The sequence below is a fragment of the Schistocerca americana genome, chromosome 9 (assembly GCF_021461395.2).
Source record: "Schistocerca americana isolate TAMUIC-IGC-003095 chromosome 9, iqSchAmer2.1, whole genome shotgun sequence".
NCBI classification, from domain to species: Eukaryota; Metazoa; Arthropoda; class Insecta; order Orthoptera; family Acrididae; genus Schistocerca; species Schistocerca americana.
Genome location: NC_060127.1, coordinates 108,449,119 through 108,475,269, shown reverse-complemented (window position 1 = coordinate 108,475,269; position 26,151 = coordinate 108,449,119). Strand labels below are relative to the sequence as shown.

Genomic DNA, 26,151 nt, shown 5'->3' with positions numbered 1-26,151 from the left:
TCATGACAAACATAATCAAAACTTTTTGCTTTTCATTCTACAGAAATTTTCATTTATCCTTCAGTAGAGTAAAAACTGCTCTAAAGAAATGCAAGAAGATTTCCAATGGGAAAAATCAAGAACTAGTGTTATGAAATTCAATTTCATATTACTAATTATCCATTATCATTGAGGCCGAGTCCATGCTAGCAAAATTCCAGTGCATCAAATACCTTGTCAAATTCAATTTGTAGTTCAGTGTAAACATAACTATCAAGGGAAAACTCCCTATTGCACCCCCCCCCCCCCCCTCTCAGATGACCCAGCGGATAGCCCATCCCTGTTGCTCAACTCAAGGGTGGGTTTGAGACCCGATCTTAGGCAGTCTTCCCACTTTGAGTCATAATTGTTTCTCACCTGTTCGCCGATGTGTGCACCACTATCCGGTGACTTGTGGATGTAGCAGAAAACAGGAAGAAGGAGTACTGAACTGTCTGAACTGTGAAAAAAGAAGCAAAATAGAAACAGTGAACATTCCAATCTCAAGCTGTACATTGAGCAAGTTTGTACAGCCACAGCGTCATGGTCACGAAATTGGATTGAAAAGTGGGAGATCCATGTTCAGATCTCGCTTATGCACCATTTCATTTTTTTTCAACCCCCCCCCCCCCCCCCCCCCCCCCAATTATGAACTGTGCATCCGGCTGTTGAGATGTGTGTTCACTGTGCTCAAATTTGTGTCTGTGTAGTGGTGTGACATTGTTATGCAACAGCGGGGTGTAAGAATGGAACCTCCAGATCTATATACACCCTATTCATTCTACAAAAGTGCCACATGTTATGACTTACGCATTCCGTTTTCGAAGTTATGACCCTAGAATTCCTTTGCTGTAACATAGTTCACAACTGTTTATTTGTTATTTTCATTTCTGTGAGAGGCCTATGTGTCATCTCACCTGTTCTCACTACTCTTCACATTTACCTGTGACGGTAATATACACTCCTGGAAATTGAAATAAGAACACCGTGAATTCATTGTCCCAGGAAGGGGAAACTTTATTGACACATTCCTGGGGTCAGATACATCACATGATCACACTGACAGAGCCACAGGCACATAGACACAGGCAACAGAGCATGCACAATGTCGGCACTAGTACAGTGTATATCCACCTTTCGCAGCAATGCAGGCTGCTATTCTCCCATGGAGACGATCGTAGAGATGCTGGATGTAGTCCTGTGGAACGGCTTGCCATGCCATTTCCACCTGGCGCCTCAGTTGGACCAGCGTTCGTGCTGGACGTGCAGACCGCGTGAGACGACGCTTCATCCAGTCCCAAACATGCTCAATGGGGGACAGATCCGGAGATCTTGCTGGCCAGGGTAGTTGACTTACACCTTCTAGAGCACGTTGGGTGGCACGGGATACATGCGGATGTGCATTGTCCTGTTGGAACAGCAAGTTCCCTTGCCGGTCTAGGAATGGTAGAACGATGGGTTCGATGACGGTTTGGATGTACCGTGCACTATTCAGTGTCCCCTCGACGATCACCAGTGGTGTACGGCCAGTGTAGGAGATCGCTCCCCACACCATGATGCCGGGTGTTGGCCCTGTGTGCCTCGGTCGTATGCAGTCCTGATTGTGGCGCTCGCCTGCACGGCGCCAAACACGCATACGACCATCATTGGCACCAAGGCAGAAGCGACTCTCATCGCTGAAGACGACACGTCTCCATTCGTCCCTCCATTCACGCCTGTCGCGACACCACTGGAGGCGGGCTGCACGATGTTGGGGCGTGAGCGGAAGACGGCCTAACGGTGTGCGGGACCGTAGCCCAGCTTCATGGAGACGGTTGCGAATGGTCCTCGCCGATACCCCAGGAGCAACAGTGTCCCTAATTTGCTGGGAAGTGGCGGTGCGGTCCCCTACGGCACTGCGTAGGATCCTACGGTCTTGGCGTGCATCCGTGCATCGCTGCGGTCCGGTCCCAGGTCGACGGGTACGTGCACCTTCCGCCGACCACTGGCGACAACATCGATGTACTGTGGAGACCTCACGCCCCACGTGTTGAGCAATTCGGCGGTACGTCCACCCGGCCTCCCGCATGCCCACTATACGCCCTCGCTCAAAGTCCGTCAACTGCACATACGGTTCACGTCCACGCTGTCACGGCATGCTACCAGTGTTAAAGACTGCGATGGAGCTCCGTATGCCACGGCAAACTGGCTGACACTGACGGCGGCGGTCCACAAATGCTGCACAGCTAGCGCCATTCGACGGCCAACATCGCGGTTCCTGGTGTGTCCCCTGTGCCGTGCGTGTGATCATTGCTTGTACAGCCCTCTCGCAGTGTCCGGAGCAAGTATGGTGGGTCTGACACACCGGAGTCCATTTCCAGGAGTGTATTTTTACAGCATGGCTCACATTCTATAAGCAATGTACAGTCTGATAATTTCCAAGACTATAGACGGAGAACACATGTGTCAATGACAGGATGGACAGTTCATAACTCTGTGAAAAAAAAAATGAAGGATACAAGGGAGATTTGAACATAACTCTCCTGCATCACAGTCCAACACTATGACAACATAACCACAACGTTGGTGTTACTGAGACACACTCGATATTGAACAGCTTGAGCTTGGATCGTTCACTGTTCTGATTTTGCTTCTTTTTTCACAGTGCATTACAGTTCCTTCCTGTTTTCATGCCTGATCTGTGTTCAGTTTTTGACAGGCTATCCACTGGGACATTTTACCACTAAATCTGAGGGGGGCACAATGGTGAGTTTCTCTTGTAAGTAAGAGAGAAGAGCCTACGTCAAACAGTAATAATTGTAAATCAAAAGTAAATGAAGTACCAATGAAGTAAAAGCTTGGTTATTAAAAAGCCACACATTAGAAACTATCATCCACTACTGTTTTCACTTCAGTATTTCAAACTCAACTAACAAAAGAGACTAATACAAACTATATATATATCAGTTGTGTCACAAAATATGAAACTCAGCTACGTCACAGAGATTAATCATCATAACAGTGTCAAGTTTTCAAATAAAAAAAAAAAATGGACAATGTGAGATGAAATAACAACACAGAAAGAATATGCTGCTCCCCACAAAGAGGAGGCAATGAGTCACAAACAGACTTAATGAAAAAGAATGCTGTAATAATAATCTTTTGGACAAAGTTCACACACACACACACACACACACACACACACACACACACACACACACGAGAGAGAGAGAAAGAGAGAGAGAGAGAGAGAGAGAGAGAGGGAGGGAGGGGGGGGGGGAGAAGGAGAGGGGGGGGGGAGAGAGAGGGGGGATTCTTTTGTGAATGACTACTTCTGAAGATGAACTTTGTCTGAAAGCTTAAATATTACAACTCTCTGTTTCATTGTACCTGTAGGCAATTCAATACCTCTAGTTTGAAATGCTACATATATAAGATAAATGAACCTGGCATGCAGACAAGAAAATTTTTCATTTCAAGATATCTGTAAATCAGCACAACCATCATATTTGATCAAACAGAACTGCTGAATTTCACTGTTATTTATTCCACAAAAGCAGGGAACAGATAAAAATAATGGAAAACTGCACTCTTAGCATCTCAGTATCTTTGCAGCAACACCACTAAATTGTCAACTATCTAGATATGCCACTAAATTGTCAACTATCTAGATATGCTGCATTGTTTATTTTCCGACAAGTTACAATAGAGCCATGTTATTTTCCTACAGCGTTATATTCCAGCACACTTCACCTTTTATGTCCAAATGTGCTGAACAAATAGCTTCCCAAAAAAACTGGTAGAAGATGTCCTTTTGCACTTCCATCTATAAATTCAGATTTCACACATGTGCATACAGGCAATTAAGGCCTGAGCACAGTCCGGCGAATTGTAGGGACCACAACATTACTGGAAAAGAAATGAGGAGAAGAAGAAGAAAGTGCTTTAACAATGCACGAGTGAGAAAAATTGAAATAATTGCCACCTTAATATCGTTTCAGTAATGTCTGTGTATCCCAATACTGATTAAGTTCTTACTGTAGTGCACCAGAAAGACACTGCAGCTATCACTGCAATTTTCTATTTTAATTTTTCAATATATTCTGAAACTTGCTGATTGAATCGTATAGTGAAAGAAAAATTCACTGGGGAAAACTATAAAATTATGAGATAGAACTGGTGGTCAGCATGTGGGAACTATTAAGTTTTTACTTGGAAATCAGAGAGGACGAGGTTGGTGCAAGCTAACTTCCCATTTGAATAAACTTTTGTTAGGATCCAATTTACCTAATCCTAGATTGCCAGATACCATCTAGTGACCGATCGCACACTGCTGCCAACTATGCAGACTTGTTAACTGTGTTTTATATAAAAGCGTGTAGCTAGCTGAATCATTTTATAACAAATGAGCAAGGTGACACTGCATATGTTTAAAATGTTTTCACACATCTCCGGTTTACGGCATCATACCTCCTGAACTATGTTATGCTGTGTTGGTGGTGTGACACATTACTATGGAAACTGAAATAAAGTACCTGTCCTTTCCTCAAGAAAATAAAAAAATAATAATAAATATTATATGACAGCAAAAAAGAAACCTAGAGGTAGATAAGGGACTCAGCACGCTGATGGCAGCTGGAAGTTGCGGTCTGATAACTGGCAGCTATATAAGTGACGTTTCTGGTAAGATGGCATCAGTCATCGTGCGTCCGCATGTGCAGCGTCATCGACACAGTCTAGTTGTGCCATGTTATTTTAGGAAGAGAAAGTGTATCTGCCTTACAATGTATGAAACTATCGATAATATATCAATTACTACAAAGAGCGGAGTAGGTGCACCAGTTATTCTTCATGGTCCTTCAGTGTTTTGTGGAGGTGTACTGAATTTTACACTTACTAATGCTGATGTTAGTGCACATGGTAACAGTTGAGTTACTGTGGCTCTAGTTCGTGGTGGTAAGGTGTAGATTGTATCAGGACTGGAGATTTTAACGGGCGAGAAGTTATTGCTTATCATACATTTCTGATATGTGAAGTGTTCAACAGAGATCGTGGTTCATCTTATTATATGTCTACAATGCCGTTGGTTTTTAGGACAAGGAATCATCGTAAAGTAAATGAATCAGAGTCTGTGTCTGTATAGGTTAAAGGTGCACTGAATTATGCCAAGATTAAAGTTGTTGGTGATGTGACATATTACTATAGAAACTGAAATAAAGTATCTACTGATCTATGTCTTGTACAATGAAATAATTTTCCAAGCACATTCAGTGTTATATGTGACAACTGACTGCAAAATGTGTCACAAATAAAGTTAGTATTAAAGAAGCAATACATTAAAATGTCATGCCTGACGTAACAATTTTACTGCATGAACAGCAAAAATGTAATGAGTGATAAACTTTTTTCCTTGCATCATCCTGTGGGGGTCCTCCGGAACAAAAAGTATTGTAAAGGTTTGAAATTATGTGTAAAGTTTGATGCAAGTCACTAAGTGCGCTCATCCTCAAATACTAGATGCATAAAGTCTCAATATTCGCGCATTGTGGGCTACACTGCCTTCTCACCCCCACTTCTTTGATAGGTAGGTGGTTCTTACCTCCACAGCGATTCTTACCATACAATATATGATGTGTGTACCAAGGTTGAAATCAGTCCAGTGGTTTAGAAGGGGATGTGGAACATGTGTGTGTGTGTGTGTGTGTCTATATATATATATATATATATATATATCTAAAAAGAAAGATGATGAAACTTACCAAACAAAAGCGCTGGCAGGTCGATAGACACACAAACAAACACAAACATACACACAAAATTCTAGCTTTCGCAACCTATGGTTGCCTCGTCAGGAAAGAGGGAAGGAGAAGGAAAGACAATAGGATATGGGTTTTAAGGGAGAGGGTAAGGAGTCATTCCAATCCCGGGAGCGGAAAGACTTACCTTAGGGGGAAAAAAGGACAGGTATACACTCGCACACACACACATATCCATCCACACATACACAGACACAAGCAGACATTTGTAAAGGCAAAGAGTTTGGGCAGAGATGTCAGTCGGGGCGGATGTACAGAGGCAGAGATGAAGTTGAAAGACAGGTGAGGTATGAGCGGCGGCAAATTGAAATTAGAAATTAGCGGAGATTGAGGCCTGGCGGATAGCGAGAAGAAAGGATATGCTGAAGGGCAAGTTCCCATCTCCGGAGTTCTGACAGGTTGGTGTTAGTGGGAAGTATCCAGATAACCCGGACGGTGTAACACTGTGCCAAGATGTGCTGGCCATGCACCAAGGCATGTTTAGCCACAGGGTGATCCTCATTACCAACAAACACTGTCTGCCTGTGTCCATTCATGCGAATGGACAGTTTGTTGCTGGTCATTCCCACATAGAACGCTTCACAGTGTAGGCAGGTCAGTTGGTAAATCACGTGGGTGCTTTCACACGTGGCTCTGCCTTTGATCGTGTACACCTTCCGGGTTACAGGACTGGAATAGGTGGTGGTGGGAGGGTGCATGGGACAGGTTTTACACCGGGGGCGGTTACAGGGGTAGGAGCCAGAGGGTAGGGAAGGTGGTTTGGGGATTTCATAGGGATGAACTAAGAGGTTGCGAAGGTTAGGTGGACGGCGGAAAGACACTCTTGGTGGAGTGGGGAGGATTTCATGAAGGATGGATCTCATTTCAGGGCAGGATTTGAGGAAGTCGTATCCCTGCTGGAGAGCCACATTCAGAATCTGATCCAGTCCCGGAAAGTATCCTGTCACAAGTGGGGCACTTTTAGGGTTCTTCTGTGGAAGGTTCCGGGTTTGAGGAGATGAGGATGTGGCTCTGGTTATTTGCTTCTGTACCAGGTCGGGAGGGTAGTTACGGGATGCAAAAGCTGTTTTCAGGTTGTTGGTGTAATGGTTCAAGGATTCCGGACTGGAGCAGATTCGTTTGCCACGAAGACCTAGGCTGTAGGGAAGGGACCGTTTGATGTGGAATGGGTGGCAGCTGTCATAATGGAGGTACTGTTGCTTGTTGGTGGGTTTAATGTGGACGGACGTGTGAAGCTGGCCATTGGACAGGTGGAGGTCAACGTCAAGGAAAGTGGCATGGGATTTGGAGTAGGACCAGGTGAATCTGATGGAACCAAAGGAGTTAAGGTTGGAGAGGAAATTCTGGAGTTCTTCTTCACTGTGAGTCCAGATCACGAAAATGTCATCAATAAATCTGTACCAAACTTCGGGTTGGCAGGCCTGGGTAACCAGGAAGGCTTCCTCTAAGCGACCCATGAATAGGTTGGCATACGAGGGGGCCATCCTGGTACCCATGGCTGTTCCCTTTAATTGTTGGTATGTCTGGCCTTCAAAAGTGAAGAAGTTGTGGGTCAGGATGAAGCTGGCTAAGGTAATGAGGAAAGAGGTTTTAGGTAGGGTGGCAGGTGATCGGCGTGAAAGGAAGTGCTCCATTGCAGCGAGGCCCTGGACATGCGGAATATTTGTGTATAAGGAAGTGGCATCAATGGTTACAAGGATGGTTTCCGGGGGTAACAGACTGGGTAGGGATTCCAGGCGTTTGAGAAAGTGGTTGGTGTCTTTGATGAAGGATGGGAGACTGCATGTAATGGGTTGAAGGTGTTGATCTACGTAGGCAGAGATGCGTTCGGTGGGGGCTTGGTAACCAGCTACAATGGGACGGCCGGGGTGATTGGGTTTGTGAATTTTGGGAAGAAGGTAGAAGGTAGGGGTGCGGGGTGTTGGTGGGGTCAGGAGGTTGATGGAGTCGGGTGAAAGGTTTTGTAGGGGGCCTAAGGTTCTGAGGATTCCTTGAAGCTCCGCCTGGACATCAGGAATGGGATTGCCTTGGCAAACTTTGTAAGTAGTGTTGTCTGAAAGCTGACGCAGTCCCTCAGCCACATACTCCCGACGATCAAGTACCACAGTTGTGGAACCCTTGTCCGCCGGAAGAATGACGATGGATCGGTCAGCCTTCAGATCACGGATAGCCTGGGCTTCAGCAGTGGTGATGTTGGGAGTAGGATTAAGGTTTTTTAAGAAGGATTGAGAGGCAAGGCTGGAAGTCAGAAATTCCTGGAAGGTTAGGAGAGGGTGATTTTGAGGAAGAGGAGGTGGGTCCCGCTGTGACGGAGGACGGAACTGTTCCAGGCATGGTTCAATTTGGATAGTGTCTTGGGGAGTTGGATCATTAGGAGTAGGATTAGGATCATTTTTCTTCGTAGCAAAGTGATATTTCCAGCAGAGAGTACGGGTGTAGGACAGTAAATCTTTGACGAGGGCTGTTTGGTTAAATCTGGGAGTGGGGCTGAAGGTGAGGCCTTTGGATAGGACAGAGGTTTCGAAACCTCTGTCCTATCCAAAGGCCTCACCTTCAGCCCCACTCCCAGATTTAACCAAACAGCCCTCGTCAAAGATTTACTGTCCTACACCCGTACTCTCTGCTGGAAATATCACTTTGCTACGAAGAAAAATGATCCTAATCCTACTCCTAATGATCCAACTCCCCAAGACACTATCCAAATTGAACCATGCCTGGAACAGTTCCGTCCTCCGTCACAGCGGGACCCACCTCCTCTTCCTCAAAATCACCCTCTCCTAACCTTCCAGGAATTTCTGACTTCCAGCCTTGCCTCTCAATCCTTCTTAAAAAACCTTAATCCTACTCCCAACATCACCACTGCTGAAGCCCAGGCTATCCGTGATCTGAAGGCTGACCGATCCATCGTCATTCTTCCGGCGGACAAGGGTTCCACAACTGTGGTACTTGATCGTCGGGAGTATGTGGCTGAGGGACTGCGTCAGCTTTCAGACAACACTACTTACAAAGTTTGCCAAGGCAATCCCATTCCTGATGTCCAGGCGGAGCTTCAAGGAATCCTCAGAACCTTAGGCCCCCTACAAAACCTTTCACCCGACTCCATCAACCTCCTGACCCCACCAACACCCCGCACCCCTACCTTCTACCTTCTTCCCAAAATTCACAAACCCAATCACCCCGGCCGTCCCATTGTAGCTGGTTACCAAGCCCCCACCGAACGCATCTCTGCCTACGTAGATCAACACCTTCAACCCATTACATGCAGTCTCCCATCCTTCATCAAAGACACCAACCACTTTCTCAAACGCCTGGAATCCCTACCCAGTCTGTTACCCCCGGAAACCATCCTTGTAACCATTGATGCCACTTCCTTATACACAAATATTCCGCATGTCCAGGGCCTCGCTGCAATGGAGCACTTCCTTTCACGCCGATCACCTGCCACCCTACCTAAAACCTCTTTCCTCATTACCTTAGCCAGCTTCATCCTGACCCACAACTTCTTCACTTTTGAAGGCCAGACATACCAACAATTAAAGGGAACAGCCATGGGTACCAGGATGGCCCCCTCGTATGCCAACCTATTCATGGGTCGCTTAGAGGAAGCCTTCCTGGTTACCCAGGCCTGCCAACCCGAAGTTTGGTACAGATTTATTGATGACATTTTCGTGATCTGGACTCACAGTGAAGAAGAACTCCAGAATTTCCTCTCCAACCTTAACTCCTTTGGTTCCATCAGATTCACCTGGTCCTACTCCAAATCCCATGCCACTTTCCTTGACGTTGACCTCCACCTGTCCAATGGCCAGCTTCACACGTCCGTCCACATTAAACCCACCAACAAGCAACAGTACCTCCATTATGACAGCTGCCACCCATTCCACATCAAACGGTCCCTTCCCTACAGCCTAGGTCTTCGTGGCAAACGAATCTGCTCCAGTCCGGAATCCTTGAACCATTACACCAACAACCTGAAAACAGCTTTTGCATCCCGTAACTACCCTCCCGACCTGGTACAGAAGCAAATAACCAGAGCCACATCCTCATCTCCTCAAACCCGGAACCTTCCACAGAAGAACCCTAAAAGTGCCCCACTTGTGACAGGATACTTTCCGGGACTGGATCAGATTCTGAATGTGGCTCTCCAGCAGGGATACGACTTCCTCAAATCCTGCCCTGAAATGAGATCCATCCTTCATGAAATCCTCCCCACTCCACCAAGAGTGTCTTTCCGCCGTCCACCTAACCTTCGCAACCTCTTAGTTCATCCCTATGAAATCCCCAAACCACCTTCCCTACCCTCTGGCTCCTACCCCTGTAACCGCCCCCGGTGTAAAACCTGTCCCATGCACCCTCCCACCACCACCTATTCCAGTCCTGTAACCCGGAAGGTGTACACGATCAAAGGCAGAGCCACGTGTGAAAGCACCCACGTGATTTACCAACTGACCTGCCTACACTGTGAAGCGTTCTATGTGGGAATGACCAGCAACAAACTGTCCATTCGCATGAATGGACACAGGCAGACAGTGTTTGTTGGTAATGAGGATCACCCTGTGGCTAAACATGCCTTGGTGCATGGCCAGCACATCTTGGCACAGTGTTACACCGTCCGGGTTATCTGGATACTTCCCACTAACACCAACCTGTCAGAACTCCGGAGATGGGAACTTGCCCTTCAGCATATCCTTTCTTCTCGCTATCCGCCAGGCCTCAATCTCCGCTAATTTCTAATTTCAATTTGCCGCCGCTCATACCTCACCTGTCTTTCAACTTCATCTCTGCCTCTGTACATCCGCCCCGACTGACATCTCTGCCCAAACTCTTTGCCTTTACAAATGTCTGCTTGTGTCTGTGTATGTGTGGATGGATATGTGTGTGTGTGCGAGTGTATACCTGTCCTTTTTTCCCCCTAAGGTAAGTCTTTCCGCTCCCGGGATTGGAATGACTCCTTACCCTCTCCCTTAAAACCCATATCCTATTGTCTTTCCTTCTCCTTCCCTCTTTCCTGACGAGGCAACCATAGGTTGCGAAAGCTAGAATTTTGTGTGTATGTTTGTGTTTGTTTGTGTGTCTATCGACCTGCCAGCGCTTTTGTTTGGTAAGTTTCATCATCTTTCTTTTTAGATATATTTTTCCCACTTGGAATGTTTCCCTCTATTATATTCATATATATATATATATATATATATATATATATATATATAGAGACACACACACACACAAAGATGAGGTGTGAGGTGACTTACCGAACAAAAGCGCTGGCAGGTCGATAGACACACAAACAAACACAAACATACACACAAAATTCAAGCTTTCGCAACAAACTGTTGCCTCATCAGGAAAGAGGGAAGGAGAGGGGAAGACGAAAGGAAGTGGGTTTTAAGGGAGAGGGTAAGGAGTCATTCCAATCCCGGGAGCGGAAAGACTTACCTTAGAGGGAAAAAAGGACAGGTATACACTTGCACACACGCACATATCCATCCACACATACAGACACAAGCAGACATATTTAAAGACCAATATGTCTGCTTGTGTCTGTATGTGTGGATGGATATGTGCGTGTGTGCGAGTGTATACCTGTCCTTTCTTCCCCCTAAGGTAAGTCTTTCCGCTCCCGGGATTGGAATGACTCCTTACCCTCTCCCTTAAAACCCACTTCCTTTCGTCTTCCCCTCTCCTTCCCTCTTTCCTGATGAGGCAACAGTTGGTTGCGAAAGCTTGAATTTTGTGTGTATGTTTGTGTTTGTTTGTGTGTCTATCGACCTGCCAGCGCTTTGTATATATATATATATATGATGTGACTTACCAAACGAAAGCGCTGGCAGGTCGATAGACACATAAACAAACACAAACATACACACAAAATTCAAGCTTTCGCAACAAACTGTTGCCTCATCAGGAAAGAGGGAAGGAGAGGGAAAGACGAAAGGATGTGGGTTTTAAGGGAGAGGGTAAGGAGTCATTCCTATCCCGGGAGCAGAAAGACTTACCTTAGGGGGGAAAAAGGACGGGTATACACTCGCGCACACACACACATATCCATCCACACATATACAGACACAAGCAGACATATTTAAAGACAAAGAGTTTGGGCAGAGATGTCAGTCGAGGCGGAAGTACAGAGGCAAAGATGTTGTTGAATGACAGGTGAGGTATGAGTGGCGGCAACTTGAAATTAGCGGAGATTGAGGCCTGGTGGATAACGGGAAGAGAGGATATATTGAAGAGCAAGTTCCCATCTCCGGAGTTCGGATAGGTTGGTGTTAGTGGGAAGTATCCAGATAACCCAGACGGTGTAACACTGTGCCAAGATGTGCTGGCCGTGCACCAAGGCATGTTTAGCCACAGGGTGATCCTCATTACCAACAAACACTGTCTGCCTGTGTCCATTCATGCGAATGGACAGTTTGTTGCTGGTCATTCCCAAATAGAATGCGTCACAGTGTAGGCAGGTCAGTTGGTAGATCATGTGGGTGCTTTCATACGTGACTCTGCCTTTGATCGTGTACACCTTCCGGGTTACAGGACTGGAGTAGGTGGTGGTGGGAGGGTGCATGGGACAGGTTTTACACCGGGGGCGGTTACAAGGGTAGGAGCCAGAGGGTAGGGAAGGTGATTTGGGGATTTCCTAGGGATGAACTAAGAGGTTACGAAGGTTAGGTGGACGGCGGAAAGACACTCTTGGTGGAGTGGGTAGGATTTCATGAGGGATGGATCTCATTTCAGGGCAGGATTTGAGGATGTCGTATCACTGCTGGAGAGCCACATTCAGAGTCTGATCCAGTCCCAGAAAGAATCCTGTCACAAGTGGGGCACTTTTGTGGTTCTTCTGTGGGAGGTTCTGGGTTTGAGAGGATGAGGAAGTGGCTCTTGTTATTTGCTTCTGTACCAGGTCGGGAGGGTGGTTGCGGGATGCGAAAGCTGTTGTCAGGTTGTTGGTATAATGGTTCAGGGATTCCGGATTGGAGCAGATTCGTTTGCCACGAAGACCTAGGCTGTAGGGAAGGGACCGTTTGATGTGGAATGGGTGGCAGCTGTCATAATGGAGGTACTGTTGCTTGTTGGTGGATTTGATGTGGACGGACGTGTGAAGCTGGCCATTGGACAGGTGGAGGTCAACATCAAGGAAAGTGGCGTGGAATTTGGAGTAGGACCAGGTGAATCTGATGGAACCAAAGGAGTTGAGGTTGGAGAGGAAATTCTGGAGTTCTTCTTCACTGTGAGTCCAGATCATGAAGATGTCATCAATAAATCTGTACCAAACTTTGGGTTGGCAGGCCTGGGTAACCAAGAAGGCTTCCTCTAAGCGACCCATGAATAGGTTGGCGTACGAAGGGGCCATCCTGCTACCCATGGCTGTTCCCTTTAATTGTTGGTATGTCTGGTCTTCAAAAGTGAAGAAGTTGTGGGTCAGGATGAAGCTGGCTAAGGTAATGAGGAAAGAGGTTTTAGGTAGGGTGGCAGGTGATCGGCGTGAAAGGAAGTGCTCCATCGCAGCGAGGCCCTGGACGTGCGGGATATTTGTGTATAAGGAAGTGGGCATCAATGGTTACAAGGATGGTTTCCGGGGGTAATGGATTGGGTAAGGATTTCAGGCGTTCGAGAAAGTGGTTGGTGTCTTTGATGAAGGATGGGAGACTGCATGTAATGGGTTGAAGGCGTTGATCTACGTAGGCAGAGATACGTTCTGTGGGGGCTTGGTAACCAGCTACAATGGGGCGGCCGGGATGATTGGGTTTGTGAATTTTGAGAAGAAGGTAGAAGGTAGGGGTGCGGGGTGTCTGTGGGGTCAGGAGGTTGATGGAGTCAGGTGTAAGGTTTTGTAGGGGGCCTAAGGTTCTGAGGATTCCTTGAAGCTCCGCCTGGACATCTGGAATGGGATTACCTTGGCAAACAATGTATGTGGTGTTGTCTGAAAGCTGACGCAGTCCCTCAGCCACATACTCCCGACGATCAAGTATCACGGTCGTGGAACCCTTGTCCGCCAGAAGAATGACGATGGACCGGTCAGCCTTCAGATCACGGATAGCCTGGGCTTCAGCAGTGGTGATGTTGGGAGTAGGATTAAGGTTTTTTAAGAAGGATTGAGAGGCAAGGCTGGAAGTCAGAAATTCCTGGAAGGTTTGGAGAGAGTGATTTTGAGGAAGAGGAGGTGGGTCCCGCTGTGACGGAGGATGGAACTGTTCCAGGCAGGGTTCAATTTGGATAGTGTCTTGGGGAGTTGGATCATTAGGGGTAGGATTAGGATCATTTTTCTTCGTGGCAAAGTGATACTTCCAGCAGAGAGTACGAGTGTAGGACAGTAAACCTTTGACGAGGGCTGTTTGGTTCAATCTGGGAGTGGGGCTGAAGGTGAGGCCTTTGGATAGGACAGAGGTTTCGGATTGGGAGAGAGGTTTGGAGGAAAGGTTAACTACTGAATTAGGGTGTTGTGGTACCAGATTGTGTTGATTGGAATTTTGAGGTTTTGGAGGGAGTGGAGCTGGAAGTGGGAGATTGAGTAGATGGGAGAGACTGGGTTTGTGTGCAATGAGAGGAGGTTGAGGTTTGCTGGAAAGGTTGTGAAGGGTGAGTGAGTTGCCTTTCCAGAGGTGGGAAATCAGGAGATTGGATAGTTTTCTGAGGTGAAGGGTGGCATGCTGTTCTAATTTGCGGTTGGCCTGTAGGAGGATGGTCTGAATAGCCGGTGTGGATGTGGGAGAGGAAAGATTGAGGACTTTTATTAAGGATAGGAGTTGACGGGTGTGTTCATTGGCTGAGTTGATGTGTAGGTGAAGGATTAGGTGGGTGAGGGCAATGGATTGTTCAGTTTGGAACTGGTATAGGGACTGATGGAAAGAAGGGTTGCAGCCAGAGATGGGAACTTTAAGTGTGAGGCCTTTGGGGGTAATGCCAAATGTCAGACAAGCCTGAGAAAATAAAATATGCAAGCATAATCTGGCTAGGGTGAAGGCATTTTTGCGGAGGGAATGTAAATAAAACTTAATGGGGTCGTTGTGGGGGTGTTGTGAGGGTGACATGGTATTAGAAGGTGGAAAGTGTAACATGAGGTTGAAATGAAAATGAAAATAACTGGAGAAAGTAACTGGAGATCTGTTGTGAAAAAAGGCGAAAAAGTGTTGGTTAAAGCTGGGCTATGTTGATCCTGTGGCAAACTTGGGTTGGTAGACAACAATGTGCACAAAGGTTAGTTGGTTGTGTTGCCGCCAAAACACATTAAAGGATAGAGAAATTCGGAAAAATTTCAAAAAACTGTGTGTAAATGTATTAAAAGGAGTGGTTTTGTGGTAGCAGATTGTGAAAATGAGGCTAACAATTGTCTGGCAAAGAAATAATGACGTTAAAACCCGTGGGAAGCGGCTAAAAATTATCAGTGATGTGGGAAAAACGGAAATGGAAATAAAGCGAAAGTTATCAGAACTAGACGAAATGGTTGTTTAATAGGTGAAAGGAACTGTTTGTGGACTAGAAACAGTGGATTTTATAGCAGCGGTAGTGTTGAAAGCGGAAAAAAAAAATTTTTTTTTGGTTATGGTTTGGAAGTGGGTGATGTGTTGTTGAGTATATATAGGCGGGATAAAATTGTATAGTAGATTACGGTAAAAAGGAGAAGGTGAATACAAAGTGAAACTACTGGGAAAAACAAAAAGAGAAAATAAGACGACAGAAAAGATTTTGAAATGCAACAGTGACAATAAGAAACGTAATTGTTGGGTTCAAATTAATGATACGAATTAATAGAGGGAAACATTCCACGTGGGAAAAATATATCTAAAAACAAAGATAATGTGACTTACCAAACGAAAGCGCTGGCACGTCGATAGACACACAAACATACACACAAAATTCTAGCTTTCACAACCAACGGTTGCCTCATCAGGAAAGAGGGAAGGAGAGGGAAAGACGAAAGGATTTGGGTTTTAAGGGAGAGGGTAAGGAGTCTTTCCAATCCCGGGAGCGGAAAGACTTACCTTAGGGGGAAAAAAGGACGGGTATACACTCGCGCACACACACACACATATCCATCCACACATATACAGACACAAGCAGACATATACAGAGGCAAAGAGTTTGGACAGAGATGTCAGTCGAGGCGGAAGTACAGAGGCAAAGATGTTGTTGAATGACAGGTGAGGTATGAGTGGCGGCAACTTGAAATTAGCAGAGATTGAGGCCTGGTGGATAACGGGAAGAGAGGAAATATTGAAGAGCAAGTTCCCATCTCTGGAGTTCGGATAGGTTGGTGTTAGTGGCTCTCCAGCAGGGATACAACTTCCTCAAATCCGGCCCTGAAATGAGATCCATCCTTCATGAAATCCTCCCCACTCCACCAAGTGTGTCTTTCCGCCGTCCACCTAACCTTTGTAACCTCTTAGTTCATCCCTATGAAATCCCCAAACCACCTTCCCTACCCTCTGGCTCCTACCCTTGTAACCGCCCCCAGTGTAAAACCTGTCCCATGCACCACCCACCACCACCACCTACTCCAGTCCTGTAACCTGGAAGGTGTACACGATCAAAGGCAGAGCCACGTGTGAAAGCACCCACGTGATCTACCAACTGACCTGCCTACACTGTGAAGCATTCTATGTGGGAATGACCAGCAACAAACTGTCCATTCGCATTAATGGACACAGGCAGACAGTGTTTGTTGGTAATGAGGATCACCCTGTGGCTAAACATGCCTTGGTGCACAGCCAGCACATCTTGGCACAGTGTTGCACCGTCCGGGTTATCTGGATACTTCCCACTAACACCAACCTATCCGAACTCCGGAGATGGGAACTTGCTCTTCAATATATCCTCTCTTCCCGTTATCCACCAGGCCTCGAAGTTGCCGCCACTCATACCGCACCTGTCATTCAACAACATCTTTGCCTCTGTACTTCCGCCTCGACTGACATCTCTGCCCAAACTCTTTGCCTCTGTATATGTCAGCTTGTGTCTGTATATGTGTGGATGGACATGTGTGTGTGTGCGAGTGTATACCCATCTTTTTTCCCCCTAAGGTAAGTCTTTCCGCTCCCGGGATTGGAATGACTCCTTACCCTCTCCCTTAAAACCCAAATCCTTTCGTCTTTCCCTCTCCTTCCCTCTTTCCTGACGAGGCAACCGTTGGTTGCGAAAGCTACCATTTTGTGTGTATGTTTGTGTTTGTTTATGTCTATCGACGTGCCAGCGCTTTCGTTTGGTAAGTCACATCATCTTTGTATATATATATATATATATATATATATATATATAGAGAGAGAGAGAGAGAGAGAGAGAGAGAGAGAGAGAGAGAGAGGGGGGGGGGGGGGGGGGGAAACATTCCACGTGGGAAAAATATATGTAAAAACAAAGAAGATGTGACTTACCAAACGAAAGCGCTGGCAGGTCGATAGACAAACAAACGAACACAAACACACACACAAAATTCAAGCTTTCACAACAAACTGTTGCCTCATCAGGAAAGAGGGAAGGAGAGGGAAAGACGAAAGGATGTGGGTTTTAAGGGAGAGGGTAAGGAGTCATTCCAATCCCGGGAGCAGAAAGACTTACCTTAGGGGGAAAAAAGGACGGGTATACACTCGCACACTCACACATATCCATCCACATATATATATATATATATATATATATATATATATATATATATATATGCATCAATTTTTATAATATGTACGGATACTTAGTCTCAGAAGAGCCACAACTTCTTTTAGTTAAATTCTTTATTGTTGTGTACTGCACTGCACCTTATCAAAGAAGGCCTGTTTCATTATTCATTTTTTGGCGGTCTCTGTTCTCTCTCGCTTTACACACAACAGTGACCTAATATCAGTGAGTTCAAAATGAGGATGGGGCAGGGGTGCATCAGTTACAAGCAAATGGAGAATTAACTGTTACAAGCAGTAAGGGGAGAGGATCAACAAAAACATTGCCTTCACAAACCTGACACATATTTTGTATTACAAGCATTACATTAGTAATTAGATATCCTCAGTGCGATACTCTCAAAAAGGTAATGGGTGCAAGAGGTACAATGAATCACCCTTTAATGAGCTATCATAGATTGAGATGTCTATCTTCATATCAACACAGTCATCAACCGAGATTAACCACCGAAAGTTCATCAGCCATTTCAGACTAATTGTAGTGTTGCCAATCTTCCAATACAATTTCCACAAAATCACGAGCAAAAAACCTCTATTTCTATTTCAATAGTTACAAATATAATGGAAGGAAACATTCCACGTGGGAAAAATTATATATAAAAACAAAGATGAGGTGACTTACGGAACAAAAGCGCTTGCAGGTCGATAGACACACAAACATACACACAAAATTCAAGCTTTCGCAACAAACTGTTGCCTCATCAGGAAAGAGGGAAGGAGAGGGGAAGACGAAAGGAAGTGGGTTTTAAGGGAGAGGGTAAGGAGTCATTCCAATCCCGGGAGCGGAAAGACTTACCTTAGGGGGAAAAAAGGACAGGTATACACTCGCACACACGCACATATCCATCCACACATACAGACACAAGCAGACATATTTAAAGACCAATATGGATGGATATGTGCGTGTGTGCGAGTGTATACCTGTCCTTTTTTCCCCCTAAGGTAAGTCTTTCCGCTCCCGGGATTGGAATGACTCCTTACCCTCTCCTTTAAAACCCACTTCCTTTCGTCTTCCCCTCTCCTTCCCTCTTTCCTGATGAGGCAACAGTTTGTTGCGAAAGCTTGAATTTTGTGTGTATGTTTGTGTTTGTTTGTGTGTCTAGCGACCTGCCAGCGCTTTTGTTCGGTAAGTCAATAGTTACAAACATACTTTCTGGAATCCATCTTCAAAAACCTTTTGAACATTGCTAGTCACAGAAAAAACAACATTGCTAGTCACAGAAAAAACAGTTTGCTGCAGTACTCACATGACAATGGTCTTGGTGAACAGGGGACAGTCCAATGTAAAGCTCTCATACTCTCCACCTTCACCACAAACATTCAGCCCGTACTTCTCCTTCTGCAAAGGATCACCAGGTTTGTTTCTCTCAAGTAATTACAATTTACATGCAGCAATTGCTTTCGCACTGAACAGACTAAACCACTCCACACAATGTTACACGCAAAGATTATCCAAAATCCACTCAATACGATTGTGAACAACAGTTCCTGTTGAGCAGCAAATAGTGAGATAAAAATGAACATAGTTAAATGAGATACATCTACTTTTTCTAAAAAATGAAATTATTTTTGTGAGCTGAAAGTAACTGCCAAGAGTAACACAATATACGGCGAAGTTAGCTAGTATCGCCTGATGTCAGCACCTTACAGGGCTTACCTGGCAAATATGGACACAGATCTGATGGATCGGATGTTACGTTGCTTCAGTTATTTTAAAAAGGAGAAGCTGTGTGAGGACCATAAGAAATACCGAGTGTTTCTGCTAAGAGCGTTCTGGGGCATTACCTTTGTCAGTCTGGCAGGTATCTGCAAATTATTTATTTATTTTTTTCCCCAGAGTGTCGACAGAATGACACAGTTCATAAGTCACCCAGCCCTGATGGAAAACGTCTGTTTGTTTCTGGTTACAAGCAATGTGATTTTTAAAATGTAGTTTTACACTGAAGCACCAAAAAACTGGTGTAGGCATGTGTATTCAAATACAGAGATATATAAAGAGGCAGAATACGGCACTGCGGTCAAGAATGCCTATCTAAGACAAAAAATGTCTGGTGCAGTTGTTAGTTTGGTTACTGCTGCTAAAATGGCAAATTTGAAGACTTAAGTGAGTTTGAATGTGGTGTCGTAGTCGGGGCACGAGCGATGGGACACAGCATCTCCGAGGTAGCGACGAAGTGGGGATTTTCCCACATGACCTCTTCACGAGTGTACTGTCAATACCAGAATCCGATAAAACATCAAATCTTGGACATCGCTGTGGCCGGAAAATGATTCTGCAAGACCGGGACCGACAACGACTGAAGAGAATCATTCAAACTGACAGAAGTGCAACCCTTTTGCAGACTTCAATGCTGGGTCATTAACAAGTGTCATCATGCAAGCCATTCAATGAAACATCACCACTATGGGCTTTCGGAGCCAAAGGCCCACTTGATTACCCATGATGATTGCACAACACAAAGCTTTATTCTGTGTCTGGGGCTGTCGACATCAACATTGGACTGTTCACGAAACTTGTTGCCCGGTCAGACGAGTGTTGTTTCAAATTGTATCGAGCGGATGGACAGGTATGGAGACAACCTCGTGAATCCATGGACCCTGCATGTCAGCAGGGGACTGTTCAAGCTGGTGGAGGCTCTGTAATGGTGTGGGGCGTGTGCAGTTGGAGTGATATGGGACGCCTGATAGGTCTTGAAAGGACTCTTACAGGTGACACGTACATAAGCATCCTGTCTGGTCACATGATTCCATTTATGTTCATTGTGCATTCCAACGGACTTGGGCAATTCCAGCAGGACAATGTGACACTCCACACATCCAGAATTGCTACAGAGTGTCTCCAGGAAAACTCTTCTGAGTTTAAACACTTCCACTCTCCAGACATCAACAATGTTGAGCACACAAAATTGTTAAGGCTTTCGTGGCCACTTGTTGACAAACTGCCTATTGGCGTCTGTCTCGGGTTCTTCGGCCGACATTCATCTAATGATTTTTCTGACGTTTCGCCAGCATGAGTGGCTGGCATTGTCAGAGCTTCACCCTCCATTGTCGGTGGTGAACTGGAGCCGAGCTCGCGGCCGCAGACTATATGTACCTGGCACGCCAACGTCCGAGGGCTTCTCCGCGGTCATTTCCGGTGCGGTTCTCCTCTTGCTACCTGCGACGGTCGTTCGTTGCAGTACGGGAAGCCAGGATCCGTTTACCTTAAGGCTTTCCTCTTTCCTGTTGAAACTGTTCACGTGTTTTTGTATTTCTACAGCTTCTCTGAACAAGCGCGTGTAATAGTGCTTCTCTACAGCCAGAACTTCCGTGTCGGCGAGTTTTATTACGTGGTCGGTCTCATTCAGTGCGTGCTTTGCCATGGCCAATTTCTCCACCTGCCCCGACCTGCAGTGTCGCTTATGCTCTTTGATTCTGTTGTTAATTGATTGTCCTGTCATTCCGACATAAACTTTTCCGCATGTGCATGGTATATGGTATATTCCCGACATTGCAAGTGGGTCTCTTTTCTCCTTCGCTGATCTAAGACACTCTTTGATCTTCCTTGTCAGTTTGAAAATCATCTTTACGCCATGTTTGCAAATGTTGAGCATATCCGGGATGCTTTGCAACATGCTATTCAGAGGAGATCTCCACCTCCTTGTACTCTTATGGATTTACGGACAGTCCTGCAGGATTCGTGGTATCAGTTCCCTCAGCACTACTTCAGACATTAGTCAAGTCCGTGCCACGTCGTGCAGTGGCACTTCTGCACGTACACAGGGGGCCTACACGATATTAGGCAGGTTACCAGTTTCTTTGGCTCTTCAGTGAATATAGGCATTCAATACAGTGCTCCTTTATTAGACTATTGCAATATTTGATTCAGTAAGACAACTTAAAAGAGATAGCAAGGCATGAACAACAGCCAGTAGTCCAACTGCAACCGAATAGTGCTGCTGCATGGTGACAGCAGACAGGAAGCACGGCGCACAAGAGGAGGAGGAGGAGGAGGAGGAGGAGGTGGTGGTGGTGGTATGAGAAGTGTGTCTAGCATTATATAGTTCAATTCTTTTATCTTGGCAGCTCACGCATGCCCGCCTAGACGCGGGAGATTGCTGCGTTGCCAGTTGCACACGACGCACGCACCAATAGAAGCAGCGCCATAGTATAGCATAGTTCGCAAGCTTACGTTTAGGGGGGAGCGCGCAGTTCATGAAGTAAAGCCACCACGGCCGCATTAACCCTTTCGCTGCTACAATGACGTGCTCCCTGCATTCCGCGTTGTGGGCGATTTTGTCACTGCACTGCTCGCCTGTGCAGACACATTGTGTTCCGACTGCTTTGACACTCTTTATCATTCGATTCCACAAAAACTATTTGGCTCAAAAATTAGATTTTTACCTATCTTCTTGACTGATACCTTCCCCCCATAAATGACTTAATTTTGTTTCGATGTTCAACGTAGTTATTATGGAGCATTAAATATAGTAAACCATTGCACGAAATTTTGAAGAGTTTGCAGAGGTAACGTCCATAGAGGATACTTTCCGGATGGTCGCTTTTAGTTGCCACAATGTTGAGAATGAAATGTGGACAAGATACCTATATATTTCATTTAATTTAAGTACCGCATAAGTGTCGTATGTAATATTGAGAAATATTCCACCTTTCGCGACTGTAGCAAAAGTTTTACTTACACTGGGCACGTTTGGCTTTATTTTAAAGCACTTCAATCAATCAAAAGGAAGTAGACAAAATACATTAAACAAAACTGTGGACTTACAAAAACATTAGGACTTGAATATACAGTCTGTCAGTGAAGTACTCAGAGCTATGTCAAATATAATTTTGTGTGTGGCACGCACAAACAGCATTTATTTGCTAAAACACTGATGAGCCAACACGAACGTTGAATACTGTGCTACCGCAGCACAAAACTACGAAAGGTGACTTGGCAATGGAGGACACAAAATACAGTTCTCTTACGATGCTTCAAAAGAGAGAAACGCGTCTGGTCTAAATAAGTCGCTTATTGCAGTTGCAGAAGAGGGATATATTTCAATACCATTGGTAAAACTGCGACTGTGGAACAAAAACAAGAAATAGAACATGAATACCATTGTGTATGTGCCATACCTTTCACCGATGGAAGTGCTTTAAAATAAAGCCAAACGCGCCGTGTGTCAATAAAACTTTTATTACAGTCGCGAAAGACGGAATATTTCTCAATATTACATACGACACCTATGTGGTACTTAAATTAAATGAGATATTGTTATACAGTATTTATTATATGAAATTTAGGTATGTTGTCCACAGTTCATCCTCAACATTGTGGCAACTAAAATCGACCATACGGAAAGTATATGCTATGGACTTTTACCTCTGCAAACTCTTCAAAATTTCGTGCAATGGTTTACTTCATTTAATGCTGCACATCAAAACAAAATTAAGTCATTTATGGGGGGAAGGTATCAGTCAAGAAGACGTGTAAAAATCAAAGTTTTTGGCCAAATAGTTTTTGTGAAATCGAATTATAAGTGTGTCAAAGCAGTGGAAACACCATGTGTCTGCACAGGCGAGAAGTGCAGTGATGACAAAATCGCGCACAGCGCGGAATGCGGGGAGCACGTGTCTGCAGCAGCGAAAAAGTTAATGAAGAGGCAAAGCACTAAAAATTTCATTCAAACGAATAAGATTCGTGAAGTAAGGCACTCCAATATTGTTTTTAAATAAAGAAAATTTTACGCACCGCACAAGGTTCGAACTCATAACCTTTCACTTTGCAGCCCAACACCTTAACCGTTCCGCTACCTCAGCTCGTCGAACAGTTTAACTCCATAAGGTTCAACTCCATAAGGAATCTAACACCTCACGCAACTACTTATAAACACTGTTGGTATGATTATGAATTACTCACGCTTCGTCGAAGTACAATAGGAAATAAACAATTACCGCTGTTCTTTATTGCGAAAAAGCAGTTCGTGAGATTGAAACAAACACCTTTCCTTGCTATCGCCTGAATTAGGAGTCTTATTGCATGTTTGTTTTAATTAATAGAATATGAAGCAATTGGTATAAAGAATGCTTTTTCCAAACTTTCTATAAAAGAAAGTCTGCTATCAAGACATTGCTTTTGTTCTATTACTTTACTTATGACGGAACGTTTCTGCACTGCAGTCGAGATCTGGCAACGTCGTTCTCTGTTCATTGGCTGACTGTTTTGTGACGTCAGATGCGCAGAACGAACCTAAACTCGGCCGCCAAGATATATGACGCGCACTTTAACTGTATCAGAGCATACTAGTACTGCAGTTATGTGACTTGCTCGTAAGCAGTCAGCAACAACAAACACAAATATTTGTTGGCCACGTCTTTCTATCCATCACTCACTGTCTCACCTAGTGTGCCGGCCCATGCCATTCTGTCTATCTGCAATGTATACAGCCATGCAGCAACATTACTTGGCCACAGCTGATGTAGCGGTTGTTGCTCATGTTATTCTCTCACCATTGATGTGTATCATATAGCACTAGATTAATTTGGGATCACATAAAACTACCCTTTAAGAAAATTTTTGTTTGTAACAAAAAATAGTCAGGTTTTTTCTGTTAATCATGTATGTCACAGAAAACACAGAATGAGCTGTATTTATTTGGGCCGATGCCACCTACAGCACATGTCGCAAAAATGAAATTACAGATATCTGCTAAAACATCAGAAACATTATACTCAATGATACACAAATTACCAAAGGGCTGATCTCCACATAGATACGAAGGCACCTACTGATAGAGGTGGAAATTTCTTCTCTGCTTTGGTGAATTCTTTACTGCTCTGAGTGTGGTTATCCAATAAATGAGATGTACTACGTTAAAATGAATCACATTTTTTTTTTTAATTTAAAAGAGAAAAAATATTTTATTTCCTCAGTAGTCCAAGTGGAGACTAGTTAATTACTGAAATGCTAACTTGGCTTTAAGGGGGCTACACAAGTAACTGCACGCAGGATGAATCATGTTGCACAAGCATGCTCGAATGTGGATAGCACAATGTTGTGCAAGCATTATGACGGAACAAGCTGCTTCGTGCTCAATCGTGTTTATCACTTGTGCAAACTTGTGAAGAGTACTAATGTCGATATGCTCAAGGATGAGTACTAATAGTGAGGAGGCTTGTACAGTGCAAGTCACTGTGAGTTTTTGTAGCAATTATGTCTAGCGATCTGAAACATATCAACTGCGAGTTGCTGAAAGATTTTATTCATGCTTCTGAAAGTGAGTCTATCTAGTGGAATATTAAATCACTGGCATATTGTGATAAAGCAAAAAGAGAGACCATATGACCCTCATCTTGTTACATACATAGCAATTTATTATGTAGCAGAGGAAGATGTAGTTAAAAAATATATAAATTCACTGAGATCAAATTATATAAAAAAATAAAAAATAAAAAGCAGTTTTAAATTAAGGGTGGCTTCATATAAGATACACAATCTAGTGCTGTGTCATTTTCACTTGTTTAGCTTTCTGAATGAGCAGGAGACAATCAGAAGTTTCTCAACTAATTTAGAAGAAAGAGTAGTGATTGATGTAGGCTTTCATGAATACTGGTAGTTAGTTGCAATAGCTCTGTTAAAGATATTCGCCTTTATTTGTTCATCCAAAAGTTCCACATATATAGTTTTATTTTACTTATTCTGATTTCATTTTGTTAACACACAAGTTTTGTGGCCACAGAATTTGTTCTCCATTATAAAGTAGATCATGAACTCCTCACTAACACATTTAGCATCCAGCAGATTTTTTCAGAGATAGAGCTTTCTAAAGGTAACACATTTGAAGTATCTGACAATGAGCCAGCACACAAGGAACATGGATCCTTTTTTTTTTTTTTTTTAGTGCCGTACCCTTTCAGCCACACAATACCAATGTAAAGACAACACAACACCCAGCCTGCAAGTGGAGAGAATCTCCACCCTGGCCAGGAATTGAACCCAGGCCCCTTGTTCACTTAGCAATCCACTGCATCAACCACGCAACTAACAAGACAGACTGTGGCACAGGTCTGGCTGCTACAGACAACCTCTTCGCATTCTGTGCTGAGGCTGCTTTTGTTATGGCTGTACTGCTCGCCAAATGCTGGTGCTTGCACTGCAAGATATAAAATATTTATCACCTGATTTTTCAAAAACTATTATGTGAAAAAGCTGATTTTTGCACATATTACAGTCTGACTTCTTCACTTGGTAAAGAACTCAATTTCTTTTCATTATTCGTCATAAATACTGCACTGCATCAAATTAAATAAAATACTGCCTGTGCTGAGAAATGATGTTCTGGTCGATACGAAATATTTATCATCCAGTTTTTCGAAAACTATCTGGTGAAAAAAATTGATTTTTAAACATCTTACAATCTGATATCTTTGCTTCATGAAGAACTGAATTTCTTTTTTTTTTTTTATCTCTCATACCTACTGGACTGCAAAAAATTAAGTGAAACACTGCATGAAATTTTAAAGAGTTTGCAGAGATAAGAATACACTGCATAAAGTTTGCGTATGGTTGATTTTAGCTTATACACTGCAGTGAATGAAATATTGAAAATGTATCTAAATTTTATTTGAAACTGGTAGCAGAAGGATATCTCATTTTGTTCTAGAATGACTGCATTTTATATCCGAAGCACGGTAGAGTG

At 44.3% G+C, this 26,151-nt stretch overlaps 1 protein-coding gene across 1 annotated transcript in view; it reads right to left on the bottom strand.

Annotated features, from left to right (window-relative positions):
• Positions 1-26,151, bottom strand: part of LOC124550927 (diphthine--ammonia ligase) — a 139,034-nt gene that overhangs the window by 59,574 nt on the left and 53,309 nt on the right. Inside the window, exon 5 of the mRNA XM_047125723.1 lies at positions 18,718-18,809. Coding sequence (XP_046981679.1) covers positions 18,718-18,809 — 92 coding nt within the window. The remainder of the gene's footprint in view (positions 1-18,717; positions 18,810-26,151) is intronic.